Source organism: Simochromis diagramma, unplaced genomic scaffold, assembly GCF_900408965.1.
Source record: "Simochromis diagramma unplaced genomic scaffold, fSimDia1.1 OVJJ01000717.1, whole genome shotgun sequence".
Taxonomy (NCBI): Eukaryota; Metazoa; Chordata; class Actinopteri; order Cichliformes; family Cichlidae; genus Simochromis; species Simochromis diagramma.
The window spans coordinates 193,541-206,463 of NW_024387503.1; the positions used below are offsets into that span (position 1 = coordinate 193,541).

At 45.0% G+C, this 12,923-nt stretch overlaps 1 protein-coding gene across 5 annotated transcripts in view; it reads left to right on the plus strand.

Annotated features, from left to right (window-relative positions):
• Window positions 1–1,929: 1,929 nt before the first annotated feature.
• Window positions 1,930–12,923, plus strand: part of arhgap12b (Rho GTPase activating protein 12b) — a 65,026-nt gene continuing 54,032 nt past the window's right edge. For 2 of the 5 annotated variants that reach the window (XM_040018711.1, XM_040018715.1), the window contains exons 1-2: window positions 1,931–2,132; window positions 5,971–6,712. In XM_040018711.1, coding sequence (XP_039874645.1) covers window positions 6,038–6,712 — 675 coding nt within the window. In that variant the 5' untranslated portion in view covers window positions 1,931–2,132; window positions 5,971–6,037. Of the gene's footprint in view, window positions 2,133–5,970; window positions 6,713–12,923 lie in introns of all 5 variants that reach the window. The other 3 variants (XM_040018712.1, XM_040018714.1, XM_040018713.1) reach the window with 3 other exon arrangements.

Sequence of the window (12,923 nt, forward strand, 5' to 3'; positions counted from 1 at the left end):
AACGGGAGCTGAAAAAGGTCCTGGCTGTTCTTTTGCGTCATACCAACTTGTACCACAGGATGGTGTCCTAACTCAACCAAGGCAAGTCACTGAAAGCATTCCTATGCTGTTTTCCAGACACTCCCGAGTTAACCTGTTCCAGCTTTAAAGTCAGGAAAGTGAGAAAAAACGGGATTCGTTTTCTACTGTTTATATTGAAGGCCGCCATCTTGGATTGCTAACTTGTGGTTGGTGGGGCTGCTCTGACTCTCTGAGTAGGAAATCCAAGTTGAGTTGGCATTCCAAAATTTAAATTCCGACTTGATCTGGATCACACCATTATTTACAGTGGAAGCATGGAAAAAAGGGAAAAACCTCTTGGGAAAAAAGGAGGATAGGGCTTCTAAGAAACAGCAAAAGCGAAAGGAACAGCAATACGCATGGAAAAAGTGCAATGTTGCCCTCAGTGATAAAAGTCTGAATTGACATTTTCTGAAAAAACTGAAAGCAAGTTAGCAAGTTGCTAGCACACTAGCAAAACGTTAAAAAAAGAGCAAAACAGCCAAAAAACTTCTCTAAACAAGACTGATGTGTACTGAAATCAGTGCTCGGGACTGTCATTTCCTCTTTACAACAACACGTTGTGTTTTAACACAGAGTTGTTTATGACACATTCATACATTTTTCTAAGATACTATGGTTGTAGTGTTTTTGCCAGAGGCTAAGTCTGTGTGAGTGACTCCACTGAAGCCTCCCTGCTTCCTGGCACTAAATCATTCATGTTCCTGCTTGGATGGTAAAACACTCTTCTTTGATCACCAAAAGAAATTTCAGCTCAGTGTGTATGTTTGGTGATGTTACACGATTTAAAGACTGTGAAAATTAAAAGCCTGGTTCTGAAGGGAAATAATTTCATCTTACTGTCATGACCTTTACCTTAAGGAAATTTACAACTATTCCAAGTTTAGCAGATCAAAGTCAAAGACCCCCAGGGTGTTCGGCCGGGAGAGGCCAGGGAGACCTCGAGGCTCTGAAACCCGTCTATCAGCGTTGACAGACGGGCGGAGTAGGAGTGACAGACGACTGCTGTGTTAAATGCCCCAACTGCTACAGGGTGCAATAAAGTACGCGAACTCAAACCGGAAACAAGTTTGTTTGTTCATGAAACTAAAGGTCCATCAAAAATCTAAAAACTATTCAACTGAAAATTTTGCTGATTACTTTATCACATCATGTAGGATTATAAACGCAAGTCAATTAACTCCCCAAGCCTTCAGGGATTTGTTTTTTTTACACAGTAAAATTTGCTTCCTAAAAAAACAAAACAAATGTGTGTTTATGTGTGAGGATTTCCTCTGAGATGAAATGTGTATAATATGATAATACAGTAGCACAATCCAAGGACTACAACTCCATTCAGCGAGGAGATTGTTATGCTTGGACAAATTAGTATTGCGGAGTATTGTGATATAAATTTTAGTGAGCAAAAATATAGATATAATAAAATGTGTTCTTTACAATGCAAATTAACTTCAAAACAAAAGTTCCCTGTAAAGTTCCCGTAGCATAAGACGAATAAAACAATAAAATAACCAAGAAATATAATTATCTGTTGCTGATTTAATAACCGTGTTTTTTGTTTTTTTTAAATAACCTCCAAAATGTGTAAATAATGCACATTTGATATTTTTTTAAAATAAAACTCTTTTCCATTGTTTTGTACATTTGTGGGTACAGAGTCTGTCAGTGCCCCACAGCTGTGTGACTGCATCAAGCGTAATTCCTTTTCCAAGAAATAGAAAAGTGCAAAGGCAAAGTTGTCTGTTACTAATAATATTATTATTTTTATTATGATTATATAAATATGGCTCTTATGGTGATAGCGTTATCGTGATTATCTCCAATAACGAGAATTTGACGGAGGCAGATTTATTTTGGCAATTATGACCGGATGTGCGCTGTTTCCGCTCGGAACTTGACAGCCTGTGGAGAGGCGGCGGATTGCGAACAAGCTGGCTGAAGGACTTGAGGTCTTCTGCGGACTCAGTCGGAGCAGGCGGGACTGAAATAGGTTAGAAAAAAGTTCCCTCGGAGTACCTCTGCGGTCGGCACGAAGCACGGAGAGACGAAGCGGGAGTTTCTTTTTTCTCGAGGTGAGTGATTTTATCCTGGCGGGGCGCGATGGTCAGCGCGAGGCTATTGGCTTCTGTCGGAATTACTTTGTTGCTATGGCACGCTGTTGCAGAGCGCGCGGTGGTTCGTACTCGAGTGAACCTGCAGTGCTTTTGTCCACGCATGAAGCTTCTCGAAAATACCCCGAAAATGTCTGCTAGTGGGAAAATAAACTAAAGAAACGTTGTTGATATTCTACTGAGAGGGTAATTAAAGGTTCCACGTGATAGCATCACTCCGTGTTGATGGGCTAATTTCCTCTCGGTGTTTTTGGTTATTTGTCCCGGTCCGGGAGCGACATAAATAGGAGGAGGGGGCTTTCTTTGGCAGGCATGCCCTCCTCTCCCCTCGCTCCTGGGAATCCTTGGTGATGTCGATTCGGAGACCCTTTGTCATGAATTCACATGGATTAAACTCCTTTGTGTTGCGTTACTGCAGTGTGTGTGTGTGTGTGTGTGTGTGTGTGTGTGTGTGTGTGTGTGTGTGTAAGGGACCCTACCCCCCACCTATACCGCCCCTCACCATCGCCTGCCCCCTCAGGCATGCTCTGAGTCCCCCCCCCCCCTACAATTTATAGACTGCTTGCCTTTAGAGGGGGCTTTTCCAGTGCTGTGTCAGGGAGAAGCAGCGTTTATTTCCCATTGATGCTCATCCACATATGCAGCAAATAACCCGCATAGATGGGATTGCAATGCAGCAGGAGCACATGTTGGAGTGGATGCTGCCCATCCACACATCTGCTTTGGGTGAAGCATAGGGACAAAGGCAGTGCAGGTCTCAGGGTGTTTCTGCTGCTACAGTGGCTTGTCTGCAGATGTATGCAGGTAAACGCTCTGGTCGTGATCTCCTTGCTGATGCCTAGCTTGATATTCTTCCATCTGCACCCACCCAGCTGAGAGACACTGATTTAACATGTTAACGGTGTGCAGCAGTGCAAGTCATAAACATGTTCGTTAAGAATCTTTAAAAATGTTGTTCCAGAGACCTATTTCTGTCACCGGATTGTTGTCACTGGTTGAGGATTTCGAACCACCTGGCTCCTCTTTTAAAACTCCACAAAAGAAACACAGCAAGTTTATGGTTATCAAGGTCCATATCGACAGGGACAGGCAGTATTTGCACAACATCCCTTTTTTTTTTTTTTTTTTTTTTTTTGTAAGAGTCTGCTGAGCAACAAGTTGGCCAGTGCGCTCCTGTAAAGCTGCACAGTGCTGTGACACCCTGCTGTGCAGTGCTGGGGATTTATTTCCAACAAGATTTACTCTCGAGTCCTCTGCCAGAACCACAGCAGTTGAAAGGAGAGACGAGGAGCTCCATATTTCAGCTGCATTCTTGCTGAGAAGTTGCTTTTAATAATTAACAGTAGTGACTAGTGGAGCTGGGGGCCCCTTCCGAGGCTAGTGATGTCATGCTTGATCTCCAGCCAGTTTCTCTCGGTTTATGCTCCCATTAGAGCAAATTTAATCGTTTGGTTTTGTGGTCATTTGTGGTCAGTGTGGGAAATGGTTTTCCTTGGGTATATTTGGGAGCCTTTCAGATAGGTGCCTCAGCTTCAGATGCTAGTAGTTATCTGTTACAACCTTGCATACTACTACGTACGCGATCAGGGACCGAAGAGCTTAAACTCACTGCTCTCTGTGTTAGCTTCCTGTGATGAAGTCAGGACAGTGGCTGCCATGCAAACTATGGTGATAATGGTGTTATCACGTGGAAGCCCTAACAGGCACGTGACTACATCTTTGGCAGCTTTGCTCATGGTGTCAACTGTAGATTGTGTCTGAGTGGTGCATTCTTGCCCTCGCATGTTCCTGAAGAGACGGTCATTCATAAAGGCTGATGCATGTGTAATTTGACATTACAGTTGGAGGTTGTGCTGGGACAAGCCTGGACCGGGCTGCTTTCAGAGACACACACCCAGAAAGCTGTGGCTTGATGCAACTGTAACACTTCATAGTGTTGAAACAGATGAAATAGACACTATTAAAGCTCATTATGGACATCTTTCATGGGTTCCCACTCTGGCCCAGACGGCTCTTACCACTGTAAATCTATTCTGGGTGTAGCTGTCTATTTCTTTACGTAAGGATGGGGCCCTTTGTAGATTTGGCGGCATGTTCTCACGCCTCACTAACAGCAGCTGCTTTTGCCGCCTAGACTTCAGTCTGTGGCGGCTGGTATTTCAGGGGCAGGAGAAGAAGAAGAAGAATTCAATATGAGGAGATATTAGGTTAACTGATGAAAGGATACTATCCGATGGCTCAATGACAGGTCTCATCCCAAAACAAACTGCACAGGAATGGCGTGGGGCCCAGCTGTCTTCTGACTCACACACTGAGTGTACATGATATAGCAAAGAGATCGCCTCAAGCTTTTAAGAGGTTTCACACAGTGTCTTGTAGCTGCATTAATGAGTAATGATGCCAAAGCTGCAGAGCAGGACTCATAGGCTTTATATCAGGGATTCCAGTCATGTGGTCCAGAACCAGCCTGCAAGAGGATACAGTTTTTAAATAAAATACTGAGATATTCCTGGTGCGATGATGCCAGCATTACACCACATCGGATTAAAAATGCATGTCGATTTAAATTATTATTTTTTAAAATCTAAACAATGGTTTGGATCATGAAAAACAGAAAACTGTTATTTTCCTTACAAATCTCTAAATGAAGGTTTTATGACTTTCTAGATCCAGTGTGATCTGTAAATTGTAATATCCATGTAATGACACTCTCGATGAGTTTGGAAGAACTTAGGGATGTTGAAATTGCACATCTCAAGCTGTATAGCTTCTGTTTTCTAAACGAATGGCTCTTTACATGTGAAATTGAGCTAAAATTATTTTATACATTATTTGTTGTCTTTCTGGAGACTAATTGGGACCAAAATTTACACAGTAAACGTAACAATCTATTTCGTAATATTTCACATTATCGACTGAAACTATGAACTCGTGAGGAAAGGTTTTATTGAGGCCATAAATCAAGGAAGAAGGAAGTGGATTTTCCCATAGACTTCCTCCCAATTGGACTTCTCTTTACACCCTGAGAAACTGCATGTTAATGGCCATTAAAAACACTCCATGTTGAAGACACTTGCACTTGGGCTTTACTTTTTAGACGTGGGAGCTACATCCATCCTTTATTCCAGGGAATGCTAGTCGACGACACCGGCTTCATCTATGATGATGATTAAAAACAAAAGAGTTGAAATAATAAAAAAACAAACATCTTCTGCTATTACAGTATAACATGAAATGAGTGAAGCACATTTAATGAAGTGCAGCCTTGCTTGTGTGCCTGAGAGCTACACAAAGGCTACCACGGGCTGATAGTGGTTTTATACAGTGCATGACAAGAAGTTAATAAAATGATGGCGACTTTATTTTTAAGTGCAGCCACTGAAAGAACGTGGCCTCCACAGTGTCGTTATAGTCATTAAGATTAGTGTGTGGGGTCATGTTGCCATCACCTTTAGCTCAGCAGAGGACGATCGGATTACCAGGCTGGATATCCTTAGTGGTCGTATCCGTTATCAGGGCCAGTCAGTGTTGACTGCCTGCTTGTGGTTGACTCACCATCCGAGCACGTCTGACTGGGGGAACATTGTGTCATAATGTGAGCGTGTTTCAGCAGTAGCGCTTTGTGGTTGTGGTTATAAGGTGAGTAATAAAGTGGGGTGTGGATACCCAGGCCATATAAATAGCAGAGGGTTTGTGTTGTTTACTGGATGTGTGTGTTCAACTTTGCTCAAAGTTTTGTAGTCTTTAAAAAAAATAAAAATTAACAACTTATGGTTCTCCTCTGTCTCGTCTTCCTCAGTGAGATATGAGGAACCCTGCAGGCCCAGATTGCTGATCAGCTGAGGCAAGCACTTGTTCCCACAGACATGGCTGACAGAGAGGGGCTGCCCATCGCTCCGGGACAGGTCTACATTGAGGTGGAATATGACTACGAGTACAAGGCCAAAGACAAGATGGTGGCTATCCGGCAGGGAGAGTGCTATATGCTGGTGAAGAAGACCAACGAGGACTGGTGGCAGGTGAGAAAGGACGAAGGCGCAAAGGCATTTTATGTGCCAGCACAGTACGTCAGGGAGGTGCGCAGGGCGCTCATGCCCCCCCAGAAACCCGCCTTGAGGGCCAAGCCCGCCGTTTTGGACATCTGCCGGGCCTCCAATGAGAACCTCAACAGACCTCAGCCAGAAATGTCCAGCTTCGGACGCCCGTCGCCTTCTTCCACCCCCTCTCCATCCTCTGATCGCGTCACTCCGCCTGCACTGCCCAAGGATGCTAACCAGAACGTGGGGAGTCCCCACCACTGCAAGCTGGTGGCTGAGTTGGTACTTCTCCACAATAACAACAACCACCACCACCCCAACAATTCCACATTGCCACGGACGCGGGCTGATTCACCAACGCCAAAATCGGGGAACAACCACAAAAGCTTGGATGGCAGCAAGACGTCCCCTCTGAGCGAGTTGCCTGGAGAGGGGCTAAACAAGCTCCGCAACGACTCGGAGTCTGGAGACGAGCTGAGCAGCAGCTCAACAGAACACATGCAGGTAAGCTGCTGCTTAATTTCTATTAAGCCTTGCTTTGCGCATTTGCGCATTGCTTTGCAGGTGCACCAAATACCACACAGGGTGACACCTTTGGTTCTGTAACTGCTCCCCCCCCAGCAAAAGTGACTCACTCTTATGATCGCCATTCATTTTCTGTTTCTTTGTTCTCTCAGCTATGTTTTTTTTTTTTTTTCCCTTTTCTGTTCACGTCTTCCTCTCTCCCTGGTTTATTTCACACTCTTTGCTCGCATTTCCTCTGGGCCATCTGCAAATAGCTGCCCTCGTCCCAGTCACATTCTGTCATTGCGTAGAGAGAAGTTCCAGCTTCTTCATTCATCATCTTGCTTAGCTGCAATCGTTCATCAGCTGTGCATCATTTGCCAGTTCTGAGTAAACGCATCAACAGTTGCACGTGCTTATTAAAATCTGCTGTTGCCTTTGAAGCAGAATTTGTCTGGTTTGTACAGACGGAGTGGGGTGAGGGGTTTGCGTTGTAGTTGGGCCATTAACGACTAAATGGTTTTGCTTGTTAAATGCAGGCTTCTATAACTGAGAGTCTTCAGGTAGATTGAATATAAGGCTGTGCAGCTTTGTTGTCACTTTAGCTTTTCAAACACTTTTATGTTGCTGTACCACAGGAAGGTGTGTAAAGGTATCATTATAGCTAGGCTAATGCTTTGAGACAGATTATCTCTGCAAAGGTTTTGGTATCTGCAGAGATCCAAACTTCCTGACCTCCCCCCCAACACACACACACACACTTTGAAATCATAAAATTTATTTCCTCCCTCTCCTTTCTTTCCCGTCCCACAGACTGATAACTCAGGCCACGAGATATCGGTCTCATCACTCTCAGACAGGGGGACTGTGGGAGACTGCAGGAACTGGGGCTTATCCTCCCTTGTCTGGAGCGCTGGTAGATCAAAGTAGGAAAAAGGAGGAGATTTGAAGACAGTGGGAGGCCATGTGGCTCTGCCTTCACGAGCCATTTTTGGGCCGGCCGTATCCAGGCAGGGTCAGCTGGTTCCAAGGTTCCAAGTGCTGCTTGTGTTCTTTGTTCCACGGGCTGCAGCAGCCTCCTCCACTGTGGAGTGAACAAAGAGACGGGCCTGAATAGAAACTAGGTCATATCTGCCGTGGATCAGTCTGTAGCCCCCGATCGCCCCGCTGCGGGGACCGTTGTGTGAGCGAGAACATGTGTGAGTGCGAATGGCATGTGTGATGCGCCATGTGAAGGAAAGTGAGAATGGCAGCACACCAACACAGTTTATGGCTTCAGAGCCACAGATGTACTGTTGGATGGCCAACGGGTTAGTGGGTCGCTATTGACATAACCCCCCCCCCCCCCCCAAACAAAAAAAGAAGAAAGAAAAGGGTTGCTTTCTGTGTTACTGCCTGTCTTCACTAAACTTTTGGAATTAATTATATGCTTGGCCAAAATAAACACATTTCACTCTCAGGCATTTACATTTGCATGGGCAGCTCTTTGGGGTGGTTTTTGTCAGGCTGCAGTAGAGCTGGCGGGGCGCATAAGTAACAGACAGCAGACAGGATTTAGCCAGAGCTCCCCGTCAAGCTCTGCGGTGTCTGTAGTCGCCGGGGCAGGTGGAACCCACTCCCTCTCTCTTTGTACCTTGTTGTGTTAGCTTGTCCTGTTTGGCCTGTTGCCAGGCAAGTGAATGACCCTGCAGAAAGCCCAATTCTTTCAGCTCCTCTCCTTCCACTGCTTCCTGCCATTGCACGGATACAAGCAAACTGCCCCCTGAAGAGAGAGAGGCAGAGGGAGGTTCCTGCTGAGGCAATATTGTATTTTAGAAGTTGGTTTTAGACACTTGTTAGTGCCAGAGTGGTAAAACTCACTTTTATGCGATTTGAAAAAAATAGTTAATTGTATCCTTTGTGTTTACTTAATACAGTGAAACCCCGACTTACGAAATTAATTCGTTCCCAAGGGTCTTTCATTAGTCGAAAATTTTCGTAAGTCGAAGCACCCATTGCGCCTTTTGAGTGAACGATAGGCTATGGGCTAATTGCTAACTGCAACACTAATACGTCGTTCAAGTGGAACAGCGAAGCGCAAGTACGAAAGCCAATTGTGGGCATTGTAGGCATTCTGGGCTCAGCCAATCAGAGCCAGCAGATTTTGTTAAGCGGGCATTTTGACGTAACACGGGCAGAAATATTGCCGTTAAGTGCCTTCGTAAGTTGAATTTTTTGTTAAATGGGGTATTCGTAAGTCGGAGTTCCACTGTATTGTGATTGAGACTTGCTAAAACATACATAAAATTATCTGATTGACCCAAGGTGGGCCACCATCGCACCACTATGACACCTCTGACCTTTGTGGCATAGATATGGCAGTGCTGTGGTGTGCAACATGGCATGTAGGCATTAGAGCTTTTGTGTCCACTGGGTTGCAGAGCGGAGCTGGTCCAGCATGAATCACGTGCTGGATCAGCCCCGCTCTGCATATTGCGATCTGGTGTGACTACCTTAAGTTTTTGTAGTGTGGCAGTGCATAGTATCCTGCTGGGAGGTGTCAGCTGCCAAGTGCCATGAAGAGTGTGCTTAATCTGGAACAGATTAGGTAGGTGGTGCATTTCAAATTAGCATCCACATAAATACTAGAATCCAAGCTTGTGAACACTCCATTTTAACAAGATGATAACTTTTATTTGCGTAACCTCGCAGCACTTTCAGTGTTCCTCATCTCTCTCTCTTCCCCATAACATAACAAATTTTAGGGAAATCTGATTGTTTCATGTTCTGAAAGGGGAAAACAGTGGCCGATATATTAGCATATAGCCCATCAACACTGAAGGCTGAGTAGCTCATTGACATACAGGAGCTTCTCTGTTAAGCTGCTGAAGCTGGTCTAAACGTGAGGTAGCAAACACTGTTGAAGCTGCAGTAAACGTCACAGTCATCTCAGAAACTCACTGAAGGTGCAAAACCATGATGTCATGATGTATCTCTATGGCAACGATTATGTCCAGTGTCCCAGCGTGCCAGTGCAGTGAAAATGCAGACTGCCAGGCACTAATACACTTGCTGTCAGGCTGTCTGGAGTGGCAGTATCATCTAATAAGACTAATTTTAACCCACTTACAACTTAAAGCCACCCAAGGAGGACAAACCTTGTCCACAAAGCAGGTTATTAGAAGAGGCTAAAGCTGCAGTAACGGTACCCATCCACACACACATTTCCTCTCCTGTGCACATCGACTCAGAAGGAGCCTTTGAATGAATGGAGACTGGATGGGAGGATTCAAGTGCCAGCTGGCCCCCTCTTAATTGATTTGATTTGATGTGCGGGTGGCGATTAACGCCTCCGTGTCTCTTCATGCTTTCCTCGTGTAATTTGCTTATCTCGCCGGCTCTGGCAGAGACTGATGGTTCACTCCACGCCTCCTCTGCACCACTGGAGGTTGCTTGGGCCGGTGGTCACACAGCCCCATCCAAACCAACTCCCTTTTATTAACCAACCCTCCCCCTCCTCTCTCGTCTAGACAGCACAGCTACTACGTTCTTATTGGACGGGCAAAATAAGCCTCTTTTCCTCACTTCTCGGGGACCTCGCATTAGGATCTGTTGTGTGTTTTCTTTTTTGAATTTAGCAAACATGTGATTTAAAGCCCTTTTTTCCACATAAACATCTTGGTTTTCTCTACGCTTACTCTGCTTTTATCTGTTGTTTTGTCTGTTTGTCTGACCACACAGTGTGTGTATCCCCACAAAGAAAGTTATTTTGAGTCAGGTTCCTCAGGAGTGCTTTTTACTCAGCTTCTCTTCTTTTTTGACTGGAAGCAGTTTTCTTTGTTCCAAAGCACTGTGACTTAATGAGCAGATGAATGCCACTCTGTGGGATTTTTGGAGAGGTCGGATGGTTGTTTTCTCTCTCAGTGGATGTGTCACACAGGGGCAGATGTGGTGGCCCTGGAAGTGTTTGGGTCTGTGTTTTTATGCCATGGAGTCGGCCAGCTGCCCTGCAGGCACTCACAGGTAGAAAGGCCTTGAAGCCCCCACCCTCACGCCAGGATTTATACCATTTGACACAATCAGTGTCTAAACACTGCTGGACCCTCCCTTTCTTTCATAATTCCAACACATTTGGCTGTTAAGTAAATCCTCACAGGCTGCACTCTCTGTGTCTGTGATGAAACTGGTAATTCCCTGAGATTACAAGATGGATCAGTCACTCCCATTAAATAAGCTGTCTTCTAGTATTGTGTTGTTGTTTTTATTTTTTTTCTCCTCTCAGAGAAATCTCATTGAAGGGCTGCTGTGTAGCCACAGTGACATAACAAGCTTGTATGCATCCAGATGGATTCTCAGAGGGGTTAAAAATGAAAGTATGCTGCTGTTTTGAGGCCAGCGTTTGCCTGCCTTCAGCCTGCTTTGTGGTCTTTTTGCTTGCTAGTCGTGCCTGGAGGAGGAGAGATAGACGGGGGGAAGGCTTGGAGGCCCTGGACCCTGACTTTGCTGCTCGTACCCGGTTATGGGATGGCAAAGGCATCCCAGACAGGTACATTGTCATATTTTTGGTTAATGAGGAGATTAGTTGTAGCACGTGAGCTGTGAACCTCTAAGCAGCTGCCACGGTGAGATGAGTGATCCAGAATAGCGACACTACAAGGTCACCATTAAAGATGGAGGAGAGCATTAAAAGCGGGTGTTGTGAATGTGTGAGCATATGCTGGGATGTCGATGGCCTGCTCATTGCTGTTTCCTTCTTCCTGTGTATGAAACACAGAGGGAAGCACGTGCACACGTTGGCCCCGTCCTCCTGCATTGTATGTTTGCTGACTTGCGCAACAGAGCAAAGTTTGGGAATGTGCATCAAGGGTTTAGCAGTGTAATGAAATATACCGCTACGTGCGGTTGCTTGAGACTCCTAAATGCACTTTGAAACTGCAGTCGCTCGCTGAAAGGTTTGATGAATTTACCGCTGTTATTTTGGTTGTGCTGAATCGGCTCATTAAAGTTCAGTGACGTGCGTTTTCTCCCACGTGAAGCAGAATGTGTGTATTGTTCTTAGAAAGGACAGTGAGGTGGATAGTGAGAAAGCCTTTCTGTCCCACTTGAGTGTCCTGGGAAGCTCTCGAGTTTACTGTACAGAAACAACCTGCTCTTAAACACACAGCACCACAATAACCTGCTAATTGCATGTTTTGCTAAATGGGCCCTTTGTGCGTGCAGCCTAAAATTATGTGCAGGGACTCTTTACAGCCAATTTCCAAATAAGCTGAAAGCTTTTGAAGAAAGCATACACTCTTATTACACAAAGACAGTAAATTCCACTAGATATGAGCGCAAGCAGTGCTGTAACCATCTCCTGTGCCGAGACTTGCTACCGGTCCGGCTGAAAAGGAGGCCCCTGCTTGTTTTCCAGCGCGTGCTTGACATTCCTGCATCAGTGCCTACAAACGCACACTCACTCACGGTGAGGCAACAAGCGAGTAAAATCAATGAAGGCTTGCTTTTCCCTCAGAAGTGCAGCACTAGACCTTTTGGTAATCTAATAATAAACTTGAGCAAACAGTGCATCTGCTGTGCTCATGTGAGCGTCTGTCTCTGCGAGTGCGTGCATCTGGCTGCATGCATTCTTCCTAGTTCTTCTTTTTCTCTCTTCTGTCTGGGCATTGAGGTTTCTCTTCTACTTTTCTGCCTCGCTCTGTCTCTCTGCTGCTCCCTCTGCTAAGTCAGTCTGCACACCTGTCTCTGGAGTTTAGTGAATGGCTCCTCTTGGTCCACTTTCCAACCTGTGACTAGGGCTGTTCGATATAACGATATATATCGGATGACGATGTGAAAACGTCTGTTTCATATTATGTTATCGTTTGTTTCGTGGTGTCGCAAAATCATCTGTTTACGGCAATATTTCTTTCATCGTTTTGATGGTCACTGTATAATTTCCTGAAGTTCTCTCTTTCTCTTATATTTAATATAGCCACACTACAGACGGACAAGTGATTGTTTTTATGCATTGTCGTTAGCAACAACGACGGTAAAACCACCGCGTGGCTCCGCCGTCCGCATGTTTATTTTCCACATAAACCTTTCACAATAAAGCTGAAGAGCCTGTTGAGATTTTTCAAAATAAACTGAATCAAGTGAAATAGAATGCAGAGTGTTTACGCATGAGAAGCTAAAAAGAGCTGTCAGGTGCTAAAAAAAAAAGAGAAAAAGCTTAGAACAGGCTTTTCCCCGC